We start from the raw sequence: 21,196 nt of genomic DNA on the forward strand, positions 1-21,196 counted from the left end.
CATTTGGGGAGGAATCAAATAACATGTGCTACGTATAAGCGCAGAAACCGCATGAATAATCACCGGCTGTCTTGGTACAAGGACAATCACACATCGGTGCTTGGCACCGTCAAATTCGTAGCACCTGTTTATCTCTTTGAGAAAAAGTGAAAGGTGTGGCTCACGAAGGATCGTGTTTTGTTGGATCCAAGGTCTCGGGGATATTCAACATTGGGCGAATCTACTAACTAAATAACCTGCTCTGCGCGGGTCATTGCTGGGTTACATGTTTATATGGCATTGATTTCGATGAGAAATTCCACACACCAGCATCACAGGTGAATAATCAGATAGACATTTTCAGTTGAATAGACTTTTGAAAAATTCGAACGAATTTCAGAAAAGCGTGCGTGAGACCACCCGTTCTGATTTGGTGATAACAATCCTGAGAGAAGTATATAGGAGTTGACAGTAGGGAATTTTGTTTTTGTTCTATGCGATCCAGTTGACGGCCATCTTGGCACACAAACTGTTTTTTTAAATATAGAGAGAGCACAGCAGTCGAAAGGTAAATATAGATGGAGTAAAATTCGCAGAGGTGTAGGGTCTAGGGTTTTACCTTGAAACTTGTATTTATACATATTCCACGAACCGACTCTCGGTCCGGCGTTGGAAATGTTGCAAACAACAGTCAGTGCTTCAGTAACGGGACACGCTAGCCTTAAGCTCCAATCAACAAAGATAATATAAACCGGTGGCTTTTGTGAAAAGTAACTGAATCTAAGTTGTGTATGCAAATTCAATGAGATTAAGCAGAGGGTACGAAATGTATAAGGCCTATCTCTTTGTACAGTTAGGTCAAAAATAAAGCCAGGAGGGAACTCCCTAGCAGACAAGCCGCCAATCAAGTAAAAAGGTTTCCCCAGCAATCTTTTTATTTTTGTTACCCAAGAAAAATCTTGTCTAAGACACAAACAGGGAATGGCTGCGGGATATTGAATTCTCTTGCTCCATCTTTCTCAGTGGAAACCGGCTAAATCCGGTTTGACTATTTCCCGCGGCCAGTATAAGTCTTATTATTCGCATCCTGATTCATTGTGCTTGGTAACCACCAACGAGTATAAGGAAAAAAACAGAAAAAAACAAAACAAGAGTCTTTGTGTTTGCGGTCGTCGGTAGTTAGTAGCCAGAACCTCGTGCTACCGCGCGGTCGTCTCTGCGTGCGGTTGAATCAGTTGCATTTTTTCGCATATACACAACACGTTGTCCATATCACAGGCAGTGTCAAAGATGAACGATGATAACCAGCAAACTGTTCCGCTGCTGGGTTCTAGTTCTAATTATTCCGCCGGAGTTCCATCATCCGGAGAAGATCAGCAACATGTGAGGATTGTCAATAACCTGGCGACAGCGACAAACAAGGTAATCTGTAGCATTAAAGTTAAATTTGGTTTTCAAACCAATTGTTATTACATCCGCCGAGTGACTTTTGACTCCATTGGGTAATGCTGATTGGCTGTTTGACAATTGAATCGAATAAATAAAATAAAAAAAAAGGGGGATGGCTTTATTCGGGTGGCGTTACGCGCATAAACAACTGACAGTCGCTTTCCAGTTTGACACGCTCTCTATCACGAGTTTCACGACTCAGTTGGATTACGTAAAGGGACGAGAGAGCACGCTTCGTACTTTGGCTTAGATAAGCTAGAAAAGTATAGTTTCATTTTTATCCAACGTGTGTACACAAAACCACCAGATTACACACCCACCGAGTATTCAACAAGTGGTTTTTTTTCTGGTCGGGTGGTTGGGGTCGGTTTTACGCAGAGAAGAATTTTAAAGCCACACGATACAAATCTTTGAAATTAAATGGATGACAAAATTAAGGTAACTTTTCTTCATTTCCACACAAGTTTTCTGCTTTGTTATTTAACAACTGTCACTGCTGTCACGGATTTGCCTCGTTGTGGGTTGGTATGGAAACTGGAAACCTCGGCCCCATTTATGGCCGTCAAGTGAAAGAGAAAGGAAGTCATCTGCCCTTTAAACTTCTCTTTATTTTTCTATTCTTGAACGCAAGAATTAAATCTTGACATTCTCGGTCAAATAGGATTGATTCTAGACTCTAGTTAAATTACGATTTTCATGTCGTCGAATCCAAATTGTATTCTACATTTCTAGCCATAAAAAGTTTTAATTTAAAAAAAAAAGAAAACTAAAAATAGTTCTTGTCTATTGTTTGAATATGCCAATAGCACGTTTTTTTTTTCTGGATTCACCAGCAGTTTGACTTCATTATCAACGTGCAACATTCACAGTCATGCCCGTGAATAATATGCTTTTTAAAACGTCCTTTGTTATATTTTCTATTTTAGTTTGTTAGTTACAGTTTTGGGTCGAGCCAACGTATTTTCGAGAACATTTACCTCGTTTTTACTCATACTAAGTGGCTATTATATATTCTCTATTGAATTTCCGGCGTGTCAAAATCTTATTGAGAAATATGCCGAGATGTGAAAACGGTTGTTTATCAAAATCCTTTGTTCTTTCAGCAGACGAATATTGCTGTTCCAGCAACACCTACTGAAGATGATTCTGACTATGACACAATCACCTCAAGGTATGATTTATTGTCTGTTTATTTAATGTGTTGGAATTGTTTTAGAAAAATGCATATATTTAATACTGACAATGTAAATGTCATGTAGAACTCCTCTCAAAAAGAGGACAGGGTTTGTCTTGCCAACACCGTCCAATGCAGACATCGAAAGTGGGAAAAAGGAAGAAGCTGATCAAGCCGATAAAACAAATTGCACGACACCTTTAAATCCCAATAATAACCAGAAGAATGGCAGTCCTTCATTCGCCAACCGCATCAAAGATAAGATAACTGTAAGTTTATGTCTAGGGACTTTTCTGAACCATTGGTGGTCAATCAAATTTTGAAAAGACGACCTGTATTTAATGATGAATGTGATTTCGTGTTTGTTTTACAGAATGCAGTTCCAAATGTGATTCAAAAGAAACCAAGAGAGTACAAACTCAGGGCTTTTGTTGGGTTTTTGTTCCTACTTGTCGTTTTTCTTGTTGGCTTTGCCTACATTTTCTACTATCAACAACTTTCTAGAGTGAGTGAAACCTATTGCATTCTTTACGTCTCTCTACATTTCACTATTCAAACAAGTAATAACAATTTCTGTTTTTAGAAAACTTATTTCGAGAGAATTCGGTTTACTAAAGAAGATCGTATAATGCGAGTGTACGACGATAACGGTATGGAAGCTCTCAGAGGCCATATGGGAGCATCATTTCCTACATCACAAAAATCTTATCCATGCCACGAGAGAGACCGTCCTGCCAATTCTACTTTGTGTTTGGAATGGATGGGACGCGGACGATTCTCTCTTGCTCAAACACCGAACAAAAATCAGGACGATAAGTCGCGATGCTACCGAGTCATATGGCAATCGCTCTCTCCCGATACCTACCCTACCGATTGCTACGAAATGAACAACCATTTGTGGTTCGGAGCTGGAGCCGTACTAGGTCAACAACACGATTTTGCTGGTAATGCTGCTGCAATTTAATGTATAACAATAGGTAAATAATTGTCAATGCATACTATTGTTTTGTTTCCAGGGTGGCCTCTTAATAGAGCTGAAGTTCCAATCAGTCCATTTGTCACGGGTACTGAAGTTCGAGGACATAATGGTTGGGGTCAAGTTCTTCGCCGCTATTTTATGAGTTCCAGAGCAGCTGCTATCATCGTCGACGATTCTACCCCACTGTGGGTATCGGTCAATGCCAATCAAAGCCAGCGGCTTTGTCTGCAATCCAGAAGTAGTGGTTTCCCATTTTTCGACCATGGAGAGGAATCAATTGCTTCCAATACTACCACCAAGAGAAACGGGACCAAAAATAACCCTCTGGTTAATTCAGTTTTAAATTACACCATTTGCACCGCCGCTGATCTCGATACGCTGTTAACCTCACTGGCCGACGCCTGGTGGGACGGACTGAGGAAAGACGAAATGGAGGTAAAATTGAGCAAAATTTTTTAGTGAAATTAATAGTTAAACATGAAAATTATGACCCTGGGAAAAACCTGGTGGGTTATAATAGGCCATCTAAAAATGAAAGTTCTTATCCTTGGTGTTTATTTCTATTCCAAAGATAGGGAAAGTTATCTCTTTTGAATTTCCTATAGGAATTTTTATTTTTTCGAGGAAGATGGTGTCATCTTTTATGATTTTTTTTTTCTATGTTAAGGTCGTAAAGAAACTGATGGAAGACCCCGTCTGGAGATTTCAACCCAAGGCTGATGATAACCAAACAGTGCAAAGTTTGATGAAGTACACGAACAGTATCGTTGGATCGGTGTGGACCAGTCCAGGTTATTTGTTGATTGATACACCATGGGAGGAGAAAACTGGAGATTTAGAGTTTGATCCTAATCGATTCCAGGTTTGTTTATTTCTTTTCATTTTATTTGCCCAGATCTTAACTGCGATTATATTAGGGATTAAATGAGGCTCTCGAGATAATCCATCGCAAAGGATTCAAAGTTGCTGTTACCGTCCGGCCATTTGTCAGCACATTTTCCAAGACCTACAAGAGTGGCTTAGATTTTGAACATTCTGGCTCGTCATCAGTCGGAACATGGATTCGTCAGCCTTACGGCGAAGGATCACCAGCTTTGACGAGCTATAATGGCGACCACAGTCTAGCGTTGGCTGACGTAACTTCCCGCAATATCTCTGAATGGGTTGCCGAACGTCTCCACACTCTAATCAAGAACTACGAATTGGACGGCATCTTCTTCGAAAGCGTCACAGCTGATTATTTGCCCCATTACTACCTGACATCTAAACCACTATTAGATCCATCAACATTGAGCAGTTTGTGGGTGGATGCAGCTCGCCAAGTCACCACAGTACTCAGCGTCACTTCAGCCACACACATGCCTAGGCTTCCGACCTTCGTGGCCATTCCTTGGCTTCCGTCCTCTTGGGATGGTCTGGCTCATCTACTTCCTTTGGTCTTGACGCTCAGCGTCTCCGGTTATCCTTTCCTCATCCCTCCTCCAGTTGGCGGCTTTTCAAATGCGTCCAAACCTGAAAAGGAGTTGTACATCCGCTGGCTTCAAGTGAGTACTTTCCTTCCAGTGATACAATTCGCCACCATTCCTTCGTCTTACGATGCTGAAGTGGAACGAATGGCCAGCAACCTGACTGGACTTCGGCAAGCCACTGTCCTTCCCATCCTGCAGCGGTATGGTGGCAGCTCTGTGTTCGATGGATTGCCAATCATTAGACCGCTGTGGATGTTGGATCCTTTCGACAAAGAAGGACTCGACGTTGCGGACGAATTTTGCGTCGGTGATGAGCTGCTCGTTGCCCCCGTCCTGGAGCCGGGAGCGCGAGAACGGGAAGTATATTTACCCAAAGGTGTATGGAAAGATGGCATTGATGGAAGTCTTCGGAAGGGTGGACGATGGATTCACCACTACAGAGCCAAGCTCGATCAAGTTCCGTTTTTCACACGAGCAGCCGAAGGCACGCGCTTATAATAATTACAGAGAACGCAACCCGTAAACTTTCACCTGAATTGGCCTATTTCATTTCATTTAGCTGTATGTTTGTGTTGAATTTTAGGTTGTATTTTTATTCGCGAAGCTCTATATGTTCTTTAGATTGTTGACATAATGCTGCCAACTATGTCCAGTGAAACATTTCTTTTAAGGAAAGAGATGCATTTTTCTTTCTTTTGGATCCTTAACGAAATAAAATAAAATTGATTATAATGTGTGTGTCTTGTTTAAAACTTGTTGATTCCAGAAAATCTAGCGACGATGTAATATAACTTGTCAAGAATACACTCGTAACTTATCCCTCCCACAAATTATGAAATTCTTAGTCTTCAGTGCGAACAACAATCAACCAATCGATATCTTACGTCCCGTAACAGGGATAAAGAATAGGCAGCAATTCTGAGGACTACATCCAAGGATTCTTACATGTTGAAACAAAAAAAAAAAAAGTTTGAAAGGTAGTAATGTAAAGACAAGAAAAGAATCACACTAAATACACGACAGAAGGTAAAAGAAATTGGGAGATGTAGGGGAGGGAAATGACGAATGGATGTGTTTTTGCCAAAAATATTGATTTCGAGATGATGTAAGAAAAGGGAATCGTTTCAACTCGGCTTCTGCCTGTTATCAATCAACTCCTGTACGGCATCTATTAGGGTTTGTACGGCGTCCTGGTTCGATGAAGGTTCAGTTTTTATCTCCCCAGATTCGTCTTCTTCGACAACCCCTTCGGTGTCATCTACTGTCTGCGCTGTTGCGTAAGCTACGGCCGTCTACAAAATTAAAACACAGATTAGTTAATCAGTTCCCAAGAAAACATTAATTAGCATCTTACCTGAGTACCGTCCTCGTGGGTTTGGACGAGAATCAATTGTCCATTCTCTGTCTCGACTAATTGCCCACCAGCAGGCGCAAGCACTGCACTACCGTCAGGCTGAAGGATAACAATTTGGCCCGATTCAACAAAGGCGTGTCCAAGATCTCCTCGCAACATACCGTCCTCATCGTCATCATATACACCACCTTCCAGATCATGTTCTCCATCTACTCGACCCGGACCAACCATCAGTCGCATCTAAAATTCCAAAATACAACATTTAGCAGTGAACTATAATGTTTAAGCCAATCAGCATACCTGGCCATCTTCTCCGTAAACCAAGTGATGTGTAGATAAAACTTCTGTTCCAGACATGGGCTGCTCTAATTGGATCTCCCCCACGTCGATTCTCACTGGCTCTTCATCTTCTTCCTCCTCTTCTTCTTCCTCAACTTCCGCATTTTCATCAAGTTTGAACATTTCTTCAGGGTATCCCACCACTTCTCCCTGGAAGCAACCCAATCGTAAAAATAAACTAACGTAAATAGAAAATAATAAAGATGTATACCTTAGAAGTAATAAAGGCACCCGTTTGGTCATCCAAAAGCGTCTCCTCTTCCGTAAATGGACCGATGTCAAATTGACTGTCTGGCCTCTCCGAAGGCCTTAGCTCCACTACGGTTTCAGGGACCTTTTTTCGTCGAAGGGGACGACCACTCGATCCGAAACGTTGGATGGCTGGTCGGAATCGCCAAATTTGCGTCCGTTCCATGAATTCATCCCAATTATCCCAGTATGTAGGAGGGAAAGTGACCTTAGGCGTTTTTAGTCCAGCAAATGGATCAGTTGACAAGCGGTTACTGGCTGCTCCTCGTTTGGTGTAGACAAGAGCTGGAGTTCCTTTATTTCCATTCAGCATCTGATAAGCCAAAGTACCAAATCCATTAAAGTTTCATTTTTGCCAAGACTTTTGTTGTAATAATACTTTGTTGACGACAACAGGATCTACTTTTCTATGCGTAATCTCCACAGAGCTGGTGGAAGCTCCATCTTTAATTTCAATCTCCGGCATTTCGGCCGGAACCGGTTCTAATTCGGTTCCTGGAATGGGATGAATATAGCGAACGTGATTCTCCCAGTACTCTCGTTTGCCAAACTTAAATCCACACACCTAGAAATAAAAGAAACAAAATCTTAAATACCAAAATCATCAAAGTCTACAACCATAAGATATGTTTTATACTTGACAGTGATGAAAAAGTTTACGATCATGGTTGCTTAAATGCCAGCGTAAGTTCTTTTTGTCACCAAAGGTGCGGTGGCACTTGCTGCATTTGAAAGGTCGGTCCTTGTTGTGAACTACTTTGATGTGGCGTTCCAAATCACCTCGTCGAGTAAAGCGGGCATCGCACAAATCACAAGCATGGGGTCGTTCATGGGCATGGGTCTTCAAATGAGCTTTCAGTGAACCGGGTTTCATGATGCGATGACAGGACAGGCACTCGATTCTTGCTCCTTCTCCCTCCCCAACAACAATGGTCCGAACTTGGATCCGGCCTTCCCCGTCCTCTTCGAACTCCTCTAAATCATCTGCGTTCTATACTCATGCAAATTGCAATAATAAGGCATCTAAATATACCTAACAACACACTCTTTCATCACTGTCGGTATGCAAATATCGTAGGATTGAGCTTGAAATCAATGAACAAAATTGGATGTAAGAAACAACTACTCACCGTTGGGACGATAAAACTACTACTAGCGGTCATTTTCTTCTTCTTGGCAGGAGGTGAGTGGATAACTGGGTCTTCTTCATTTTCTAGTTTCCACTCAAAATCACTGTCATGATCTTTAGTAGATTCAAATGTCATTTTCTGGTGTGTTACTTCCAGAACTTCTTGTGTTATTTGAGTATTGACAGATTTATTAGTATGCTGCTCTGTCAATTCTTCTTCTTCTTCTGTTTCCATTGTAACACTCATTGACTGTACAGCCAGCTCTAAAACTTGACCCAAGTTTACTTTCTCCTTTTTAGGTGGATCTGTTATTATTTCTTCAACTTCTGCCATTTCTTCTGGCTGAATACTCAAAATGTTCACTTCAATGGGTTTGATTTCACTTGATTCCTCTTCCACTTCTTCTTCTTCTTCTTCTTCTTCTTCTTGAGATGGAGGTGCTGTATATCTTCTAGGACGACCTGGCCCTCGCTTTACTTCTGCTTCTGGAGTAGACTTGTTCTTTGAACCTATAAAATACACATTGTAGCATAAACTAATGTTTTTAAGTGTACATTGGTAACATCGGGGTTTGAATAACAAAATCAACATTTTAATTACCTGGGGGTCTTCCTCTTTTCTTTTTTACTTCTTGAGAGTCCGTATTTTCAGATTCATCAGCTGTAGATTCACTTTTAGTGCCTTTGCTGTAACTCCTAACTGCTGGAACATAATATTCATAATCTTCATCATATCGTTTATTGGCCACTGATCTACGTCTTGGAGATGACTTGTTGCTCATCTATTAAGAGAACCATTGAGGAAAAATATAATGCCCAGTCAAACTAGGTTAATTCACTTGCAAGCAGAGAAATGACAGAATGAAAAACGTTCAATTCTTTTGTTTTTGAAAAGCGAATGTGGGCCCGTAGTGATGGCGTCCTCTGCACACCAGAAATTACTTACGCCCAAACCAAAAAAAAAAAACCTCCACGCCACTAGTTAAAATAACAACCACCAGGCACTGGTTGAGTTCAATAATCGTTATAAAGATGACATACGTTTGATTTGAAAGGTGTCCCGGCCCGGGAACAATCAAATATTTGTGTGTTTCGTGCCTACCTTCTTTCGATGAAGTTGTCCTACCGACGAATTAAATGGCCGCCAAGCGCTTTTTGGATAATGAATGACTCGAGAATAGGATGTTTATATTAAATTACTCGCGATCAGAAAATTTTTACCATTTGAACAATTTTTTAAGGTGGTTTAATTCGAAATTTTTTTAAATATTAATTACTGTAAAAAGGGCCTTCTAACTTTAAGATGGACCTTCAAACATGAAATGCAAATGCCTCTTTACAATTGGGTGCCGATTCAAAGCTTGATTTGGCGGGAAGTGAATCGACTCTTTTAAAGATTTTTCGATAAAATGATTCAAAATTTAGTTGTTAATATGTAAAGAAACTAATTTTCCATCATTTGAAACATTATTTTACAATAAGTTGCATTTATATGCTAATATATGCATTTTCAAAACCATGAGGCTAGACTCGACAATTAAAAATCTAAATAAATTCAGTAAAGCCTAACTGAACACTATAAATATTCACTAAAAAATCTTCAAATTTACTGATACGTAAAATATAAATTGTCATTTGCTTCATTTTCGAATATAAAACATTTACATCATTTTGTAACGCAGCTGCAGACGCCAATCCCCTTCGGCATCAAGCGTTGTCTTCTTTTTCTACCAACTTGGCATCGTTCAGTCTTTCCCAGTTGGGTCCTTTTTCGTCAGTCGTCGTCAGGACTTTATACATTCTTCTAAAATGGTAAAACATCTTATTATATCGAGTTTCATCCGTTTAAATCTTAAACATCATTTTAAGTATTGAACGAGAAAAAGTAGATAGTCCATTCTCGCAACTATTCCTGATTAGTTTTTGGTTAAAAAGAAGTCTTGGACACTTAGCGGTTGCTGTCATGTTTGGAAAACTTCATATTAAAACATGGCCTTTTGATCATGTGTAGGGTCGCGTTCGTACGAAAACCGTCAAGAAGGCCGCCAAGCTGATCATCGAGAAGTACTACACTCGATTGACGTTGGACTTCCACACCAACAAGAGGATCTGTGAAGAGATTGCCATTATCCCTAGCAAACCTCTGAGGAACAAGATTGCTGGGTATGTTTGTTGATCTGTGTTCAGTTGTTTGTTCATGAGTTATAATGTGTGTTATTATGTCAGGTTTGTCACCCATTTGATGAAACGTCTGCAACACAAGACTGTTCGTGGTATTTCTATCAAGCTTCAAGAAGAAGAGCGTGAGAGAAGAGATAACTATGTCCCTGAACAATCTGTTTTGGATATGGACACTATAGAAATCGATTCTGAGACCAAGGAGATGTTGAAGATGCTGGTTAGTACATTGATTTCAGATATATTTTTTCTATTGTGTTCTGATATGTATACATCTATTTTGAATGTAGGAATTGGAGAAAATTCCCAAGCTTCATGTAGTCAATCCTACACCAACTGGACATACTGGTGGACATGGTGGACACAGTGGCGGCCCGCATCACGGTGGTCAACGTCGTTAAGATTTCTGTATTGCCCATCTCCTTGTTTGATTGTGAAATACAATTCTTTATCAAGGACAATTGATCAATTTTTGTTACACTTGTAATTATTAAATAATTAATCTAATAGGAGAATGGTGTATCTAATGGCAATAAAATCAAGTGAATTTAAATTAAACAAAATTCTAAAATGACAATAAAACAAGTGAATTTAAATTAAACAAAATATTTTGGCCAAAATTAACTGAACTGAAAAATATTTAATTAAAATTATCCTTCAACATACATAAAATAAGTAAACAATATCATTCTTTGTTCAATCAGCATTGCTGATATTTTATTAGACACATTTAGTGGAGGATACCAGAAGTAAGATTCATGAAAATGATAGCTTGGTACATTTAATTAACAGTCCAAGAAGTTTGCAGCCATCAGAAGTTCAAGTGCAATTTCAGGAGCAATGGGAAATTCAGGAATTTCAGTGGAACTGTTAGTGTATCGCACCTTGTATGTAAAATACATGCACACCTTCTGCAAGACATGAGACCTAAAATGTTAAGAAAAAGAAAATAGTAATGTATTAATAAAATCTTAATGCAATGCAATGCAATATTCTTTCATCTTATTTCTTACGGAATTTCACGAAAGTTGACCTCATTGGTTTCATTTTCAGCAAACTGCCCTGGTCCAGACAACATAGCCTTAATAGTGCCTGAAGTAAGAGCATGCTCCCGTTTCACAATAAATTCATGGCCATCAGATGAAATCAACTTCACATACATAGCATTTGGTCCCTCACAACCACCATAAGAGTTGTTTTCCTGGAATGAAAAGTGAATGAAATTCATTAAATATCCACCTGGAATAAAATTTTAGTTGAAGAGCCAAAATGGGTGAAATAATATCATTGAAAAAGAATCCAAAAGATGATTCAAGCTTAAGCGTTTTCAATTGACTTCAACTATCCACGACTATCGAAGATTGGTCATTTCACGTAAAACGTTTGGAATGGTCAGTTCCCTTCTAAACCTAAGACTATATGAAGTGTGAAATAAAGCAAACAGTTAAAAATTCCTTACATTTCCATCTGACATTTTTTTGGAATTTCAATCAAATTTACAATCAAGAAATTGATTACGACAACGTTTACTCTTCTCAATATAAAAAAAAGAATGGGACTTCACTGTTGTCAACATTTATTTCAACGTTGCCAGTTCTTTTTTCGAAGCCGACTCACGCCGGAATTCATTAGCAAAGTTATTCAACAATCAACATGGGTGTTGGATTTATAGCTATTAATCTAACTTCTAAATAATTTATAAGTTTCAAATAAAAATAATAAAAATTCCAACCCATGTCTGACTGCACAAGTGCAATATATCGCACAAGTCGTGCGCCACTTTTCCTCTCGCGGCTTCCCTATTACGCTAGTGTCGTCTGGTGGGGAACGGCGACAACTCTCCCTACGTATTTTCCTTTCCGTCGCCATTTTGATTTTGCAGCCCTTGTTTACATTTTTTAAACGATGACGTCTTTAGACGAAAGAACTGCAGAAACTCTGCAGGCATTAGTTACGCCTGCAACTTTTGAAGGGATTGTTACGCAGCTTGAAGAAAACAATAAGAGAAGCAACGTACAACAACTTTAATTGATCAACGAGTAAGAATCAATAAACCAGGGGAAATCTAGTGCTTTACAAGTCAACCTGAGCTGGAGGGAGAGTGGATGCTATCAAGAATAAGGCTCAAACCATCTTAATATGGTAAGAAGTGTTGCATTTGTTCAACTATATTCCTTTTTTTACACAAGTTGATGTAACCTGGTGTTTTCTTACATGTTTATAGACCTTGGAACGGAGGACCCATCATCCTAAGAAGTCAGATGGTGGAAATCCTGGCAATCAGACTAAGCGATTATATAGTCTTCATGACAAGCATGAGGCCAAGTTAGTCTTCATGACAAGCATATGCAGCTTGCCATTATTTTGTCTTTGATTTGTGTGAAAACACCAAAACAGTTCTCGTGCAGTGTCAAAGGGTGCTTTATGATGAAGGTGCTGAAATCCCAGGTAGCTAAATTCAGTGGTAATCCATAGACTAAATGTTAAGTTTCATATGTTTATTTCAACTTAAATTATATTTGTGTAGATAGCAGCAAAGCGCGCTTGGTTCAGCATCATATAATCATCCAAAAGAAGGCGCGTATCGATAAGAAAATTGATCGTCTCAATGACAATGATGATGGTGTTATGACTGATATCGTGACGCAACCAGATTTAGATAGTGGTGAATTCCCGTGACATACACTTGGTTCAGGTAGAGACAAATATTGCTCACCATATTTCGTATTTTATTTATATCTTGTCTTTCTTTCCATTTACAGTTCCTTTGATCTAGTACTATGTGGTCATTGATGCACAGATGTTAAGGCTGCGATATAAGGAAGCAATTCTTCAAAACCAGAACGAGATCATCCAGCAACGTTCTGCTCCATCCTTATATCTTCCCGATGTACGCTCATCTAGCTTCTCTGCTTTTGCTGCTACAACTTGTCTTACTTCACCGACGAGTTGGAACACTTCAGTGGTCACTACCCTTTGCTGTTACTCACCTGCAGTTAATCACCACGGGATAATGTCCAGGTACCCGACAATTGACTTACTTTCGTAGATTATCTACTAATAATCTAGTTGCGTTAAACTCTGTCTGTGTAATAATTCCAAAATCAGACCCTTCTTGCGCGCAAACAAAGTTTTACTTGGACGTTTCTTTTTTGTAACGCTAAATGGCTTTTTGAAAATTTGCAGCTGTCAAAACAGTCAGTTTTAGTTACTTTGAACATCTTTTTAAACATTTATTGGCAGTTATTTTGTTGAAATATTTAGTGATAACTGACGATTACTATTCCAGCAACAAAGCTCACTTGTTAAATTTTCAAAAATTGCTTTTTTTTCTACTTCCGGTTTACTCATTTCAGTCATTATTTCAGTAAATATTGATTTGACGCACAAAAGAACCACATATTCGTGATCCTCGTCAAATTTGTGGTAAAGTTCATGTTTTTTTTGTACGTTTTCGTACTTCCGGTCTTGAGAATTTTCCTGAACTATAGTTCAGGAAAATTCTCGATTTTGGCCAAATTTTGGATTTCGTTTAAATCACACCAAATCGACCCCAAATTTCATGGAGATCACGAATATGTGGTTCAATTTGACGACAGCTCAATGGTTGAGGCGCTGTGGTTACTTCCGGTATACTTCCGGATTTTGTTGTTGAAGACTAGCAAGTGAGCTTTGTTATGTGTTCAGTTCTCGATATTGTTAGGTAGATTTTAAGTAAATTAAAGCGTGCCTTTGAAGTTTTGAGCAATAAAACAGATCAATGACCTTATATGTACTGTATAATGTATTATGTGACTATCATGTAACTTTTATTGGCATGTCACTTAATAAGAATTGTTTGTCTTTATTCAGGTAATGCGGAGGAGACGTCATCTTTAAAAATCGTCGCAAGTCTCCGTCGGATGTTGCCCCTTCTGCTGGTGCGAACGAAACTCGGTGGAGTGAATGGATGTAAGTTCATCATTTACAAGTTACTCACATTTAGGTTGCGTGTATTGTATTTTAATCCTATCCAATTTTTTAAAATCTGATTTAGAATGCGCCAACAAAATACTTCTGGCAATGGAAAGTGACCATCACTGAAAAACGGAAAATGACAATCGCCACCGTCACCGAGACTCATCATCAAAGTGGATCATCGTATTGTTGGAATTATTGCGTTTGTGTTAGTGTTAGTTAACCCGTTGTCTGCCACGCCTTTGTTCTCCCAGCACGGGCTGCGTGCGCTGGTCGGCCTCGTGGTTTTCATGCCGAGGGGTCGGAGTGTCGCACCAGTCCAAAATTTGCCGCAAGGCGCCTGTTATCAGGCAATGCACCAGTTCCCCCTTGTCGATGCGGTGATGGATTCGTCTGTCACCGTGTCAGCCCGGACTTGTCAGCAATGGCAAGTCCCACCTTGGTCATGGATCCTTCAGACATGACGCGTTGAAAGTAGAAAACAACCTACGGGTTGTATGGCGTGGCAGCCAACGGGTTAACTTAAGTGTATGGATGTATGTTTATATGTGTCTGTAAAATGTGTGGTGGAATTGTGGGTGGAGGTGGGTCAATAAAATTCCTTTTAACTTTTCCTACGTTTAAGTTTTCATCTACAAATCGTATAGGAAACATGGCAAGGTTAAAAGGCTTTGTGTACAAGATGTTTACCCGAATTTAAATTTTTATTTTCTCAATGAAGAACAATAATACCAGTGACAAATAACTACATATGACTGACATATCCTAAACACAATTAAATAAAATTGCAATTTTAGGTCGTAGTGTAGCATTCAGGTGTCTTAGTGGTTTGGTAACTTGGGACAGAGTTATACTTTGGAACTTCAGTGTAGTAGCTGGGGGCAGCGTTAGTTGTAGTGTAACACTCGGTGGCCTTGGTGGTGTAATAAGCCGGAGTCTCTGTTTGGTATTGGTCGGAGCAGAGTAATACTTTGGTTTCTCGGTGTAGTAAACTGTGGCAGCATACGCGGTTGCGTAATATTCGACCTTTTCGGTGTAGTAGCTAGGAGTAGTAAAATTGAGTCATAGTTTTTCGGTGCAACGTAGTACGAAGGAGCACCCGCTGTGTGGTAAGAATTTGCTGCGTAATACTGGTCCGCCTTCGTTGTAGTTGCGTAGCTCGGGGCAGAGTAGTATTTGTGCGATTAGGTGTAGTACTCAAAAGCATTGGTGAAGTAATAAGCTGGAGCTTCGGTGTAGTAGCTGGGCACAGAGTAGTACTTGGAAGCCTCGGTAGAGTAGGCTGGAGCAGCATACGTAGTCCTGTAGCAATCCAATACCTGGGTGGTGTAGTACTTGGAAACCATGGTGTAGTACTCCACCTCTTCGTTTATGTAACTCGGGGCAGAGTTGAACTTCAGGGCTTTGGTGTAGTAGCTCGAAGCATCACAAGGTGTGGTGTAATACCCTGGTGCCTTGGTGGTCTAGTAACTCGTAATTGCGTAGCTGTTATTGTGTAGTAAGGCGGCGGCGTTGCGGTTCGGTATCCACCATACCCAGGAGACATGATTACACCAGGTCAACCCAGTCATCAACGGTACAAAAGCACGACACTGTAGTTAACTAAGCAGTAAATAATTGGAACATTAATATTAAATAACTGGCAAACTCCATGTAATAGAATATTTACCCGATTGCGTACTAATAATACGACGAAGAATGCACTGATGTTTCATACGATAATGACCCAATTTGCTATCACAAAAAAAACGCAGCATCTCCATCCTAATAAAAAATAAAGTCCAAAACCAATAATTAGAATCTAATTGAACAAGAACTTCATATCTACCAACTACCTAACAACAACATCAGAGCAGTCAATGTTGGTTAATTTTTAATCACAAGTATTACAATCAATATGAAATGAAAAATATTCAAGGATTCTTACCAACTGGACGATCGATCGTGCTTCAAGCTCAGCATTGACTCGATAACCACCAAAATTGGAATCTATTTCGAAATCGGAAGCGATAGCCAAATCCGTGTTTGCGTTCATACCGGCAGCAGCGACAATACGGTCAGTTTTACTAAGATGGAATAATTTTTAGATTTAATAAATGTTGCATTGACCTTAATTAAATTATTGGCTTCCAAACTTACACCCTCTACATTAGCTTAGGGCATAACATTAACGTCTGCCGCTTCCACGTTCTCGGAAGTCCATTGGCTCAAATAGTTAGGGAGGACTGGGCCATCAATGTTGCGGAACAGCGTCACTTGCTCGTGGACATCTTTAGGGACACCGCTCAAGGATTGGTAAAGATTTTCGTTTACCACCTAGCAAGAAAATGAAAGACATTTTTTAAGTGATTCGTAACCACAGAAATAAATGGCTAGCAGTTTAAATAGGATCTCAGATACTATCTAGTAGGAAGATTATAAAAGTTATTCAACATTCCATAAAGGTGAGAGGTGTAATCATTGAGACTTTTAAAGACGAATTTCGTTGAGCATAAAATGTTTACCTGTGGCAACAAGGCTTGTCGTAGGTGATGGTACGGCCATCATGAAGTTCGGCTTTGCGACCAACAATGTCAAGTTTAACGACGCGGTGTCAACGTACGACTGCAACGCCGCCGCTATCTTAAAGATATTGCAATAGATTTCGTCTTCTTCGAAAAAGAGACTAGAAAGAAAAACATGTCATTAGTACACATCCCACAAAATTACAATAATAAAGAGCTCACCTTCGCTCTTTGCCGTACCACTGTTTGAAACGAAGTTGATTCGAAACTTTAGAGCTGCCGTGTTGGGTGGCGGAGATGCTCACTCGACTGATTTCTAACATATTTGGGCGCTCCTGTGTTCGACCGCTTTGGTGGTGTAACGAGCTGGAGCCTCGGTATCGTAGGTTGGGGAAGCATATACAGTCGTGTAGTAGTCCGGTGCCTTAATGCTGTTGTACTTTAGAGCCTTGGTGTAGTAATTGGGACAGCATACGTAGTTGTGTAGTCTCAGGTGCCTTGGTGGTTTAGTACTTAGGAGCCTCGGAGATGTGCACATGCGATTTGGTAGGGTAGCTCGGGGAAGAATAAAACTTCTGGCCTTCGGTGTAGTAGCTCGGAGCAGAATGAGCTGTGGTGTACCTGGACCCTTGGTGGTGCAACTGTAAACCTAACTGCAGCCTCGGTGTAGTAACTGGTCGTTGCATATGTTGTTGTGTAGTAAGGCGGCGGCGTTGCGGTTTGGTATCCGCCATACCCAGGGGCAACAGCACACCAGTGGACCACCCAGATATCGACGAAACAACCAATAGCTGCACGACGCCATAGTTAACTAGACAATATTCAATAATAACGGGCATATGATGAAATAGAAAAAAATATAAATTGATACAAAATTCCACGTAGCAATACAGAATATTTACCCGTAATTGCGACCTGATAATACGACGAAACATGCAGTTGTAGTTAGTTGCAGGTCGGAGATGCTCACTCGATTGACTTCTGTTGCCCTTTCTCTTTCCTTTTGTAAGATTTTCTCTCGTGGTCGACATCAACGATACAACACCCAACAGCAACACAACACCATAATTAACTATGCAATAAACAATTGGATATTATTTTTCGAATGTAACTACTAGTCGTATCAACAACTAATAACAAAGATAGAATAGATTTACCATTTCTGACTCGAAATAAAAATGAACATTTACCCATGATTGCGAACTGATATTACCACGAAGAATGCAGTTGTTGCCGTGTCGGAGATACTCGCTCGAGAGAGCTCGAGATACTGTCGACTTTTCTCTTGCCTTTTATACGACTTTTTCTCACCCCTTCTCTTAAGCCTTGTGGCTATTTTACCTTCTTGATAATGATGCAAAACGTCCCGTTCTCACCCAACCTCTTACCACTGCATGACACCTTTTACGTAATGATATTCATGGCCTTCGATTGAAATGTATACTGGCCTTTCCTTCTGCAGGTGACTTTGCCGGGGATGGGTCTACAATAACCAATATCAAATTAATACCAAATAGCTTACCCTTGCGGCTATTGTACCTGCTTGATAATGTTGAAACACGTGTCATTCTCACCCAACCTCTGCACCACACCATGCCAGTTTTACGTAATTATCTCCGCGACCTTCGAGTCTGAAGGCCATGGAAATTGGCCTTTTTCTTTCTGCAGGTTGACGTTGCTGGGAATGGGCCTACAAAAACCAATATCAAAATAAATATCAAATCATGAATGGTAATGGCTTAAACTTTAGTCACTTGATACCAAAATCGTATTTCCACAAATTAACAGGAGCTAACCTTACCCTGTCTTTTACATTGACAGGTCTACCACCTTGAATAGTTGATGACCACCGGAACCTATCGCGTGTCGTTTGATGCTGCATGAACAAAAAGGAAAAAAATTCACCGTTACATGACCAACGTCTTTCTGCCACAATATGTATAAGCAAGTAAAACAATGTTTTGACACTCGCTTTGTTTTCGTTGCTAAGCAAGAATTTCACATTATTTTCTGCGAAAGCAAAAGCTTCATGTCGTATAGTATAGCATTACCTTTTTTAATATTTTTTTTTCATTTGGTTTAGCGTTTTGTTCAGTGACTCCTTGTCACCAAAACCCCTCAATGGGCAACACCTCCGCGTCATCTGGGTAATACAAACAATTGAATTTGTAGCTTTAGTAATTTGACTAACGTGTAATTACGTACCCTCGTTTAAGCCTCGATGGAGTGGCAACCCTTAAGGATTGTCCGGGCCGCTCAAAGGAAGCGTTGTCCTAGATTTAAATTCTTATTTAAACAGACCGTCCGGTTCAAACTGCAGCCAGTCAAGCAGGAGAAGACACTGCCCGACTGACTCGACCAGGGAGATTACCCGGCCATGGTTAAGAGAAACCGGAAAAAGAGCGAAGAGAGCCGAGGAACAGTTTTTAAGAGAGCAATGCATCATAGTAGGCTTCCGGATTAGACTCATGACCCTCCAACAGATTTCATCGAAACATGCGCCTTATTGCAAGTCCCCGTTCGATCAGACATCTCCCTTCCTCCTGGTTGTCGCAGCGAGTGAGTGACCACCGGCGGGCGTTGGCTAGTGATTATTTAGGGAAACGGGGCCACTGAAGAAGGGAGCCCAGATATGCACTTGTAATTTGTCTACATCTACATAATTTATTGACGAGTTTTGAATTTCAGCAACTTCTCCTCAGTTTTACCAATGGATCAAGTCTATGGAACGGCAGCAAACGATTCAACTGAAAAAAGAATAGAGATTTTAATTAAAAGTCAATAATTGAACGAAACATCAAGCATTACCTCGACGCCGGTACCAAGAGACGACATATCGACAAAATGCAGCCGATAAATCAAGAGCGACAGGAGCAGAGTAGTACTTGGAGGCCTCGGTGTAGTGAGCTGGCGCAGCATACGTAGTTGTGTAGAAACCGGTGCCTTGGTGATGCAGTACTTGGGAACCACAGTGTAGAGATCTGGCGCAGCATGTGTAGTTGTGTAGTACTTTGGAGCCTCGGTGTAGGACTCGACACTTTTGTTGTATAGCTCGGGGATAGTGAGATTGGGGGTATGGGGGGGGGGGGGTGTTGTCCAGACAAAAAATAAAACTTACAATTTTCTGAAATAAAGAATAATTTTCCTGCCTGTGGCTGTAAGGCAGCAGCAGCAATGGTTTTTATCTGTGTTTGAGTGGTTTGAGTTACGAGTTCCAACTAACTTTGGCATAAAAAAGTCATGTTGAATCTAAAGGAAATATTCCAAAAAATATTACTACAACATGCAAGAAACTAAACTTAACTGCTACCTACTGCTTGAGGAAAAAATTCAGATAAATTCAACACATGTTGGTATGTGCCCTACATCTTTTCATGCGACTTCCCCAAAGTTGCTGCAATAAACCTGAAGATTACCCATGGCCTTGATTATGTTTCCATAGCAACAAGTTTACAGTATAAAAAAAAAGTTTAAAATTTTTGAAGGATGATCAATACTTGTTTGTCAATTGTCATAATGCATTATTTGTAGCTAACATGTTCAGAAAAAACAACAAGTATCCACACTGGGGTTATTGTCCTACCAAGTACCAACATCAACAGAAACTCCAGATGATAACTAGGATGAATTATAACTAAGAATGTAAAGAGGTATTCACAAAATTTTGACTAAGCCATTATCAGTGTTTACCTGTTTTAACAGCATGAAGCATCAGCTGAACGCCAATTTCATGAAAAAAACGTATGGTAGGCTACTTGTCTAGGCTAGTTGCCTTTGGCATTCCTTCCTACAATTCATAAAATGAAACCACCAATAGGCTATCCAAGATTCTGTATAAGATGGAATGAGAGATTGTTCCATGCTGGGGTTGGTGATCTAGCAAGTTCAATAGAAACAGCCGATAATTAAGATTAATCCTAATAAAACATGAGAAGAATGTTTTAGCATGAAATAAAGCTAGTGTTGGCTTATACCTGTATCATTTTGATGACACATTCAGTAGAATACAATGAGTTTGAACAAAATAGTTGACGGTAGGTTGCATACTTGCATGACTTTCACGTTTCCTCTGACTGTGAGTTGATGAAAAACATTGGTTATCCAACATATACACGGAATAGAACACATCACCGACAAGTTATTACAGACGAAATCACTCGAGTCTACCTATGAATCATTGGTAATTTTCGAAGCTAGCTTAACGTTGATTGTTAACTCATCAGATAAAATGATTTATTAGATTATTACAGTCTGTGTTACAACCATTACAACATCAAACGGGACTAATAGGCGAAGAAAATTTCGCGTTTTTGGCCAAGAAAAGAGAATCTTGCATGCAGTTCTATATTTGACCGCTAGGTAGCGTTGTGGCGAAACTTTTTTTTTTATTTAAACATTTTGTTTGTGACTCTTTCGGCGTGCCATAACTTTCGGCG

The 21,196-nt window shown here is 39.9% G+C and overlaps 5 protein-coding genes and 3 long non-coding RNA genes across 14 annotated transcripts; 3 read left to right on the plus strand and 5 right to left on the minus strand.

The window, feature by feature from the left end:
• The first annotated feature begins 1,141 nt into the window (after window positions 1-1,141).
• On the plus strand, window positions 1,142-6,036 carry LOC124340493 (myogenesis-regulating glycosidase-like). 4 transcript variants are annotated; one of them, XM_046793033.1, is made up of 8 exons: window positions 1,142-1,401; window positions 2,532-2,599; window positions 2,688-2,871; window positions 2,976-3,107; window positions 3,186-3,546; window positions 3,619-4,016; window positions 4,249-4,443; window positions 4,499-6,036. In XM_046793033.1, the coding sequence occupies exons 1-8, from the start codon at window positions 1,270-1,272 to the stop codon at window positions 5,546-5,548; spliced, it is 2,520 nt and encodes an 839-aa protein (XP_046648989.1). In that variant the 5' UTR covers window positions 1,142-1,269; the 3' UTR covers window positions 5,549-6,036. The 4 variants fall into 4 exon arrangements, with proteins under 4 accessions (XP_046648989.1, XP_046648990.1, XP_046648992.1 ...); XM_046793034.1 differs by having other exon boundaries at window positions 2,535-2,599; XM_046793036.1 differs by lacking the exon at window positions 1,142-1,401 and adding an exon at window positions 1,563-1,866 and having other exon boundaries at window positions 2,535-2,599.
• On the minus strand, window positions 5,791-9,087 carry LOC124340497. Its single transcript, XM_046793045.1, has 9 exons — window positions 9,068-9,087; window positions 8,723-8,903; window positions 8,123-8,631; window positions 7,630-7,983; window positions 7,372-7,557; window positions 6,955-7,305; window positions 6,705-6,893; window positions 6,405-6,644; window positions 5,791-6,342 (listed from the first exon to the last, which is right to left on the minus strand). The coding sequence occupies exons 2-9, from the start codon at window positions 8,901-8,903 to the stop codon at window positions 6,175-6,177; spliced, it is 2,178 nt and encodes a 725-aa protein (XP_046649001.1). The 5' UTR covers window positions 9,068-9,087; the 3' UTR covers window positions 5,791-6,174.
• A 700-nt stretch (window positions 9,088-9,787) lies between these two features.
• On the plus strand, window positions 9,788-10,760 carry LOC124340566 (40S ribosomal protein S17-like). Its single transcript, XM_046793159.1, has 4 exons — window positions 9,788-9,933; window positions 10,133-10,284; window positions 10,348-10,519; window positions 10,590-10,760. The coding sequence occupies exons 1-4, from the start codon at window positions 9,931-9,933 to the stop codon at window positions 10,698-10,700; spliced, it is 438 nt and encodes a 145-aa protein (XP_046649115.1). The 5' UTR covers window positions 9,788-9,930; the 3' UTR covers window positions 10,701-10,760.
• Window positions 10,761-10,987: 227 nt separating this feature from the next.
• Window positions 10,988-11,909, minus strand: LOC124340572 (elongin-C). The gene is made up of 3 exons (XM_046793166.1): window positions 11,759-11,909; window positions 11,313-11,500; window positions 10,988-11,226 (listed from the first exon to the last, which is right to left on the minus strand). The coding sequence occupies exons 1-3, from the start codon at window positions 11,771-11,773 to the stop codon at window positions 11,085-11,087; spliced, it is 345 nt and encodes a 114-aa protein (XP_046649122.1). The 5' UTR covers window positions 11,774-11,909; the 3' UTR covers window positions 10,988-11,084.
• Window positions 11,910-12,226: 317 nt separating this feature from the next.
• Window positions 12,227-14,701, plus strand: LOC124340591. Of its 2 annotated transcripts, none has more exons than XR_006918110.1 (7): window positions 12,227-12,441; window positions 12,524-12,624; window positions 12,697-12,763; window positions 12,827-12,994; window positions 13,062-13,320; window positions 14,152-14,250; window positions 14,336-14,701. It is a non-coding gene; the product is annotated as an uncharacterized LOC124340591 (long non-coding RNA). The 2 variants fall into 2 exon arrangements; XR_006918111.1 differs by having other exon boundaries at window positions 12,697-12,747.
• A 15-nt stretch (window positions 14,702-14,716) lies between these two features.
• Window positions 14,717-17,160, minus strand: LOC124340583. Its single transcript, XR_006918100.1, has 6 exons — window positions 16,983-17,160; window positions 16,761-16,921; window positions 16,396-16,572; window positions 16,184-16,322; window positions 15,926-16,020; window positions 14,717-15,858 (listed from the first exon to the last, which is right to left on the minus strand). It is a non-coding gene; the product is annotated as an uncharacterized LOC124340583 (long non-coding RNA).
• An 8-nt stretch (window positions 17,161-17,168) lies between these two features.
• On the minus strand, window positions 17,169-19,336 carry LOC124340582. 2 transcript variants are annotated; one of them, XR_006918099.1, is made up of 7 exons: window positions 18,966-19,336; window positions 18,812-18,903; window positions 18,557-18,616; window positions 18,300-18,450; window positions 17,951-18,243; window positions 17,663-17,832; window positions 17,169-17,571 (listed from the first exon to the last, which is right to left on the minus strand). It is a non-coding gene; the product is annotated as an uncharacterized LOC124340582 (long non-coding RNA). The 2 variants fall into 2 exon arrangements; XR_006918098.1 differs by having other exon boundaries at window positions 18,557-18,636.
• Window positions 19,337-19,379: 43 nt separating this feature from the next.
• On the minus strand, window positions 19,380-21,035 carry LOC124340571. 2 transcript variants are annotated; one of them, XR_006918068.1, is made up of 7 exons: window positions 20,928-21,035; window positions 20,735-20,833; window positions 20,451-20,677; window positions 20,075-20,165; window positions 19,879-20,009; window positions 19,569-19,797; window positions 19,380-19,507 (listed from the first exon to the last, which is right to left on the minus strand). XR_006918068.1 is itself a non-coding variant. In XM_046793165.1 (3 exons), the coding sequence occupies exons 1-3, from the start codon at window positions 19,989-19,991 to the stop codon at window positions 19,445-19,447; spliced, it is 405 nt and encodes a 134-aa protein (XP_046649121.1). In that variant the 5' UTR covers window positions 19,992-20,039; the 3' UTR covers window positions 19,380-19,444. The 2 variants fall into 2 exon arrangements, 1 of the variants encoding a protein (XP_046649121.1); XM_046793165.1 differs by lacking the exons at window positions 20,075-20,165; window positions 20,451-20,677; window positions 20,735-20,833; window positions 20,928-21,035 and having other exon boundaries at window positions 19,879-20,039.
• Between the last annotated feature and the right edge of the window lie 161 nt (window positions 21,036-21,196).

Source organism: Daphnia pulicaria, chromosome 5 (genome assembly GCF_021234035.1).
Source record: "Daphnia pulicaria isolate SC F1-1A chromosome 5, SC_F0-13Bv2, whole genome shotgun sequence".
NCBI classification, from domain to species: Eukaryota; Metazoa; Arthropoda; class Branchiopoda; order Diplostraca; family Daphniidae; genus Daphnia; species Daphnia pulicaria.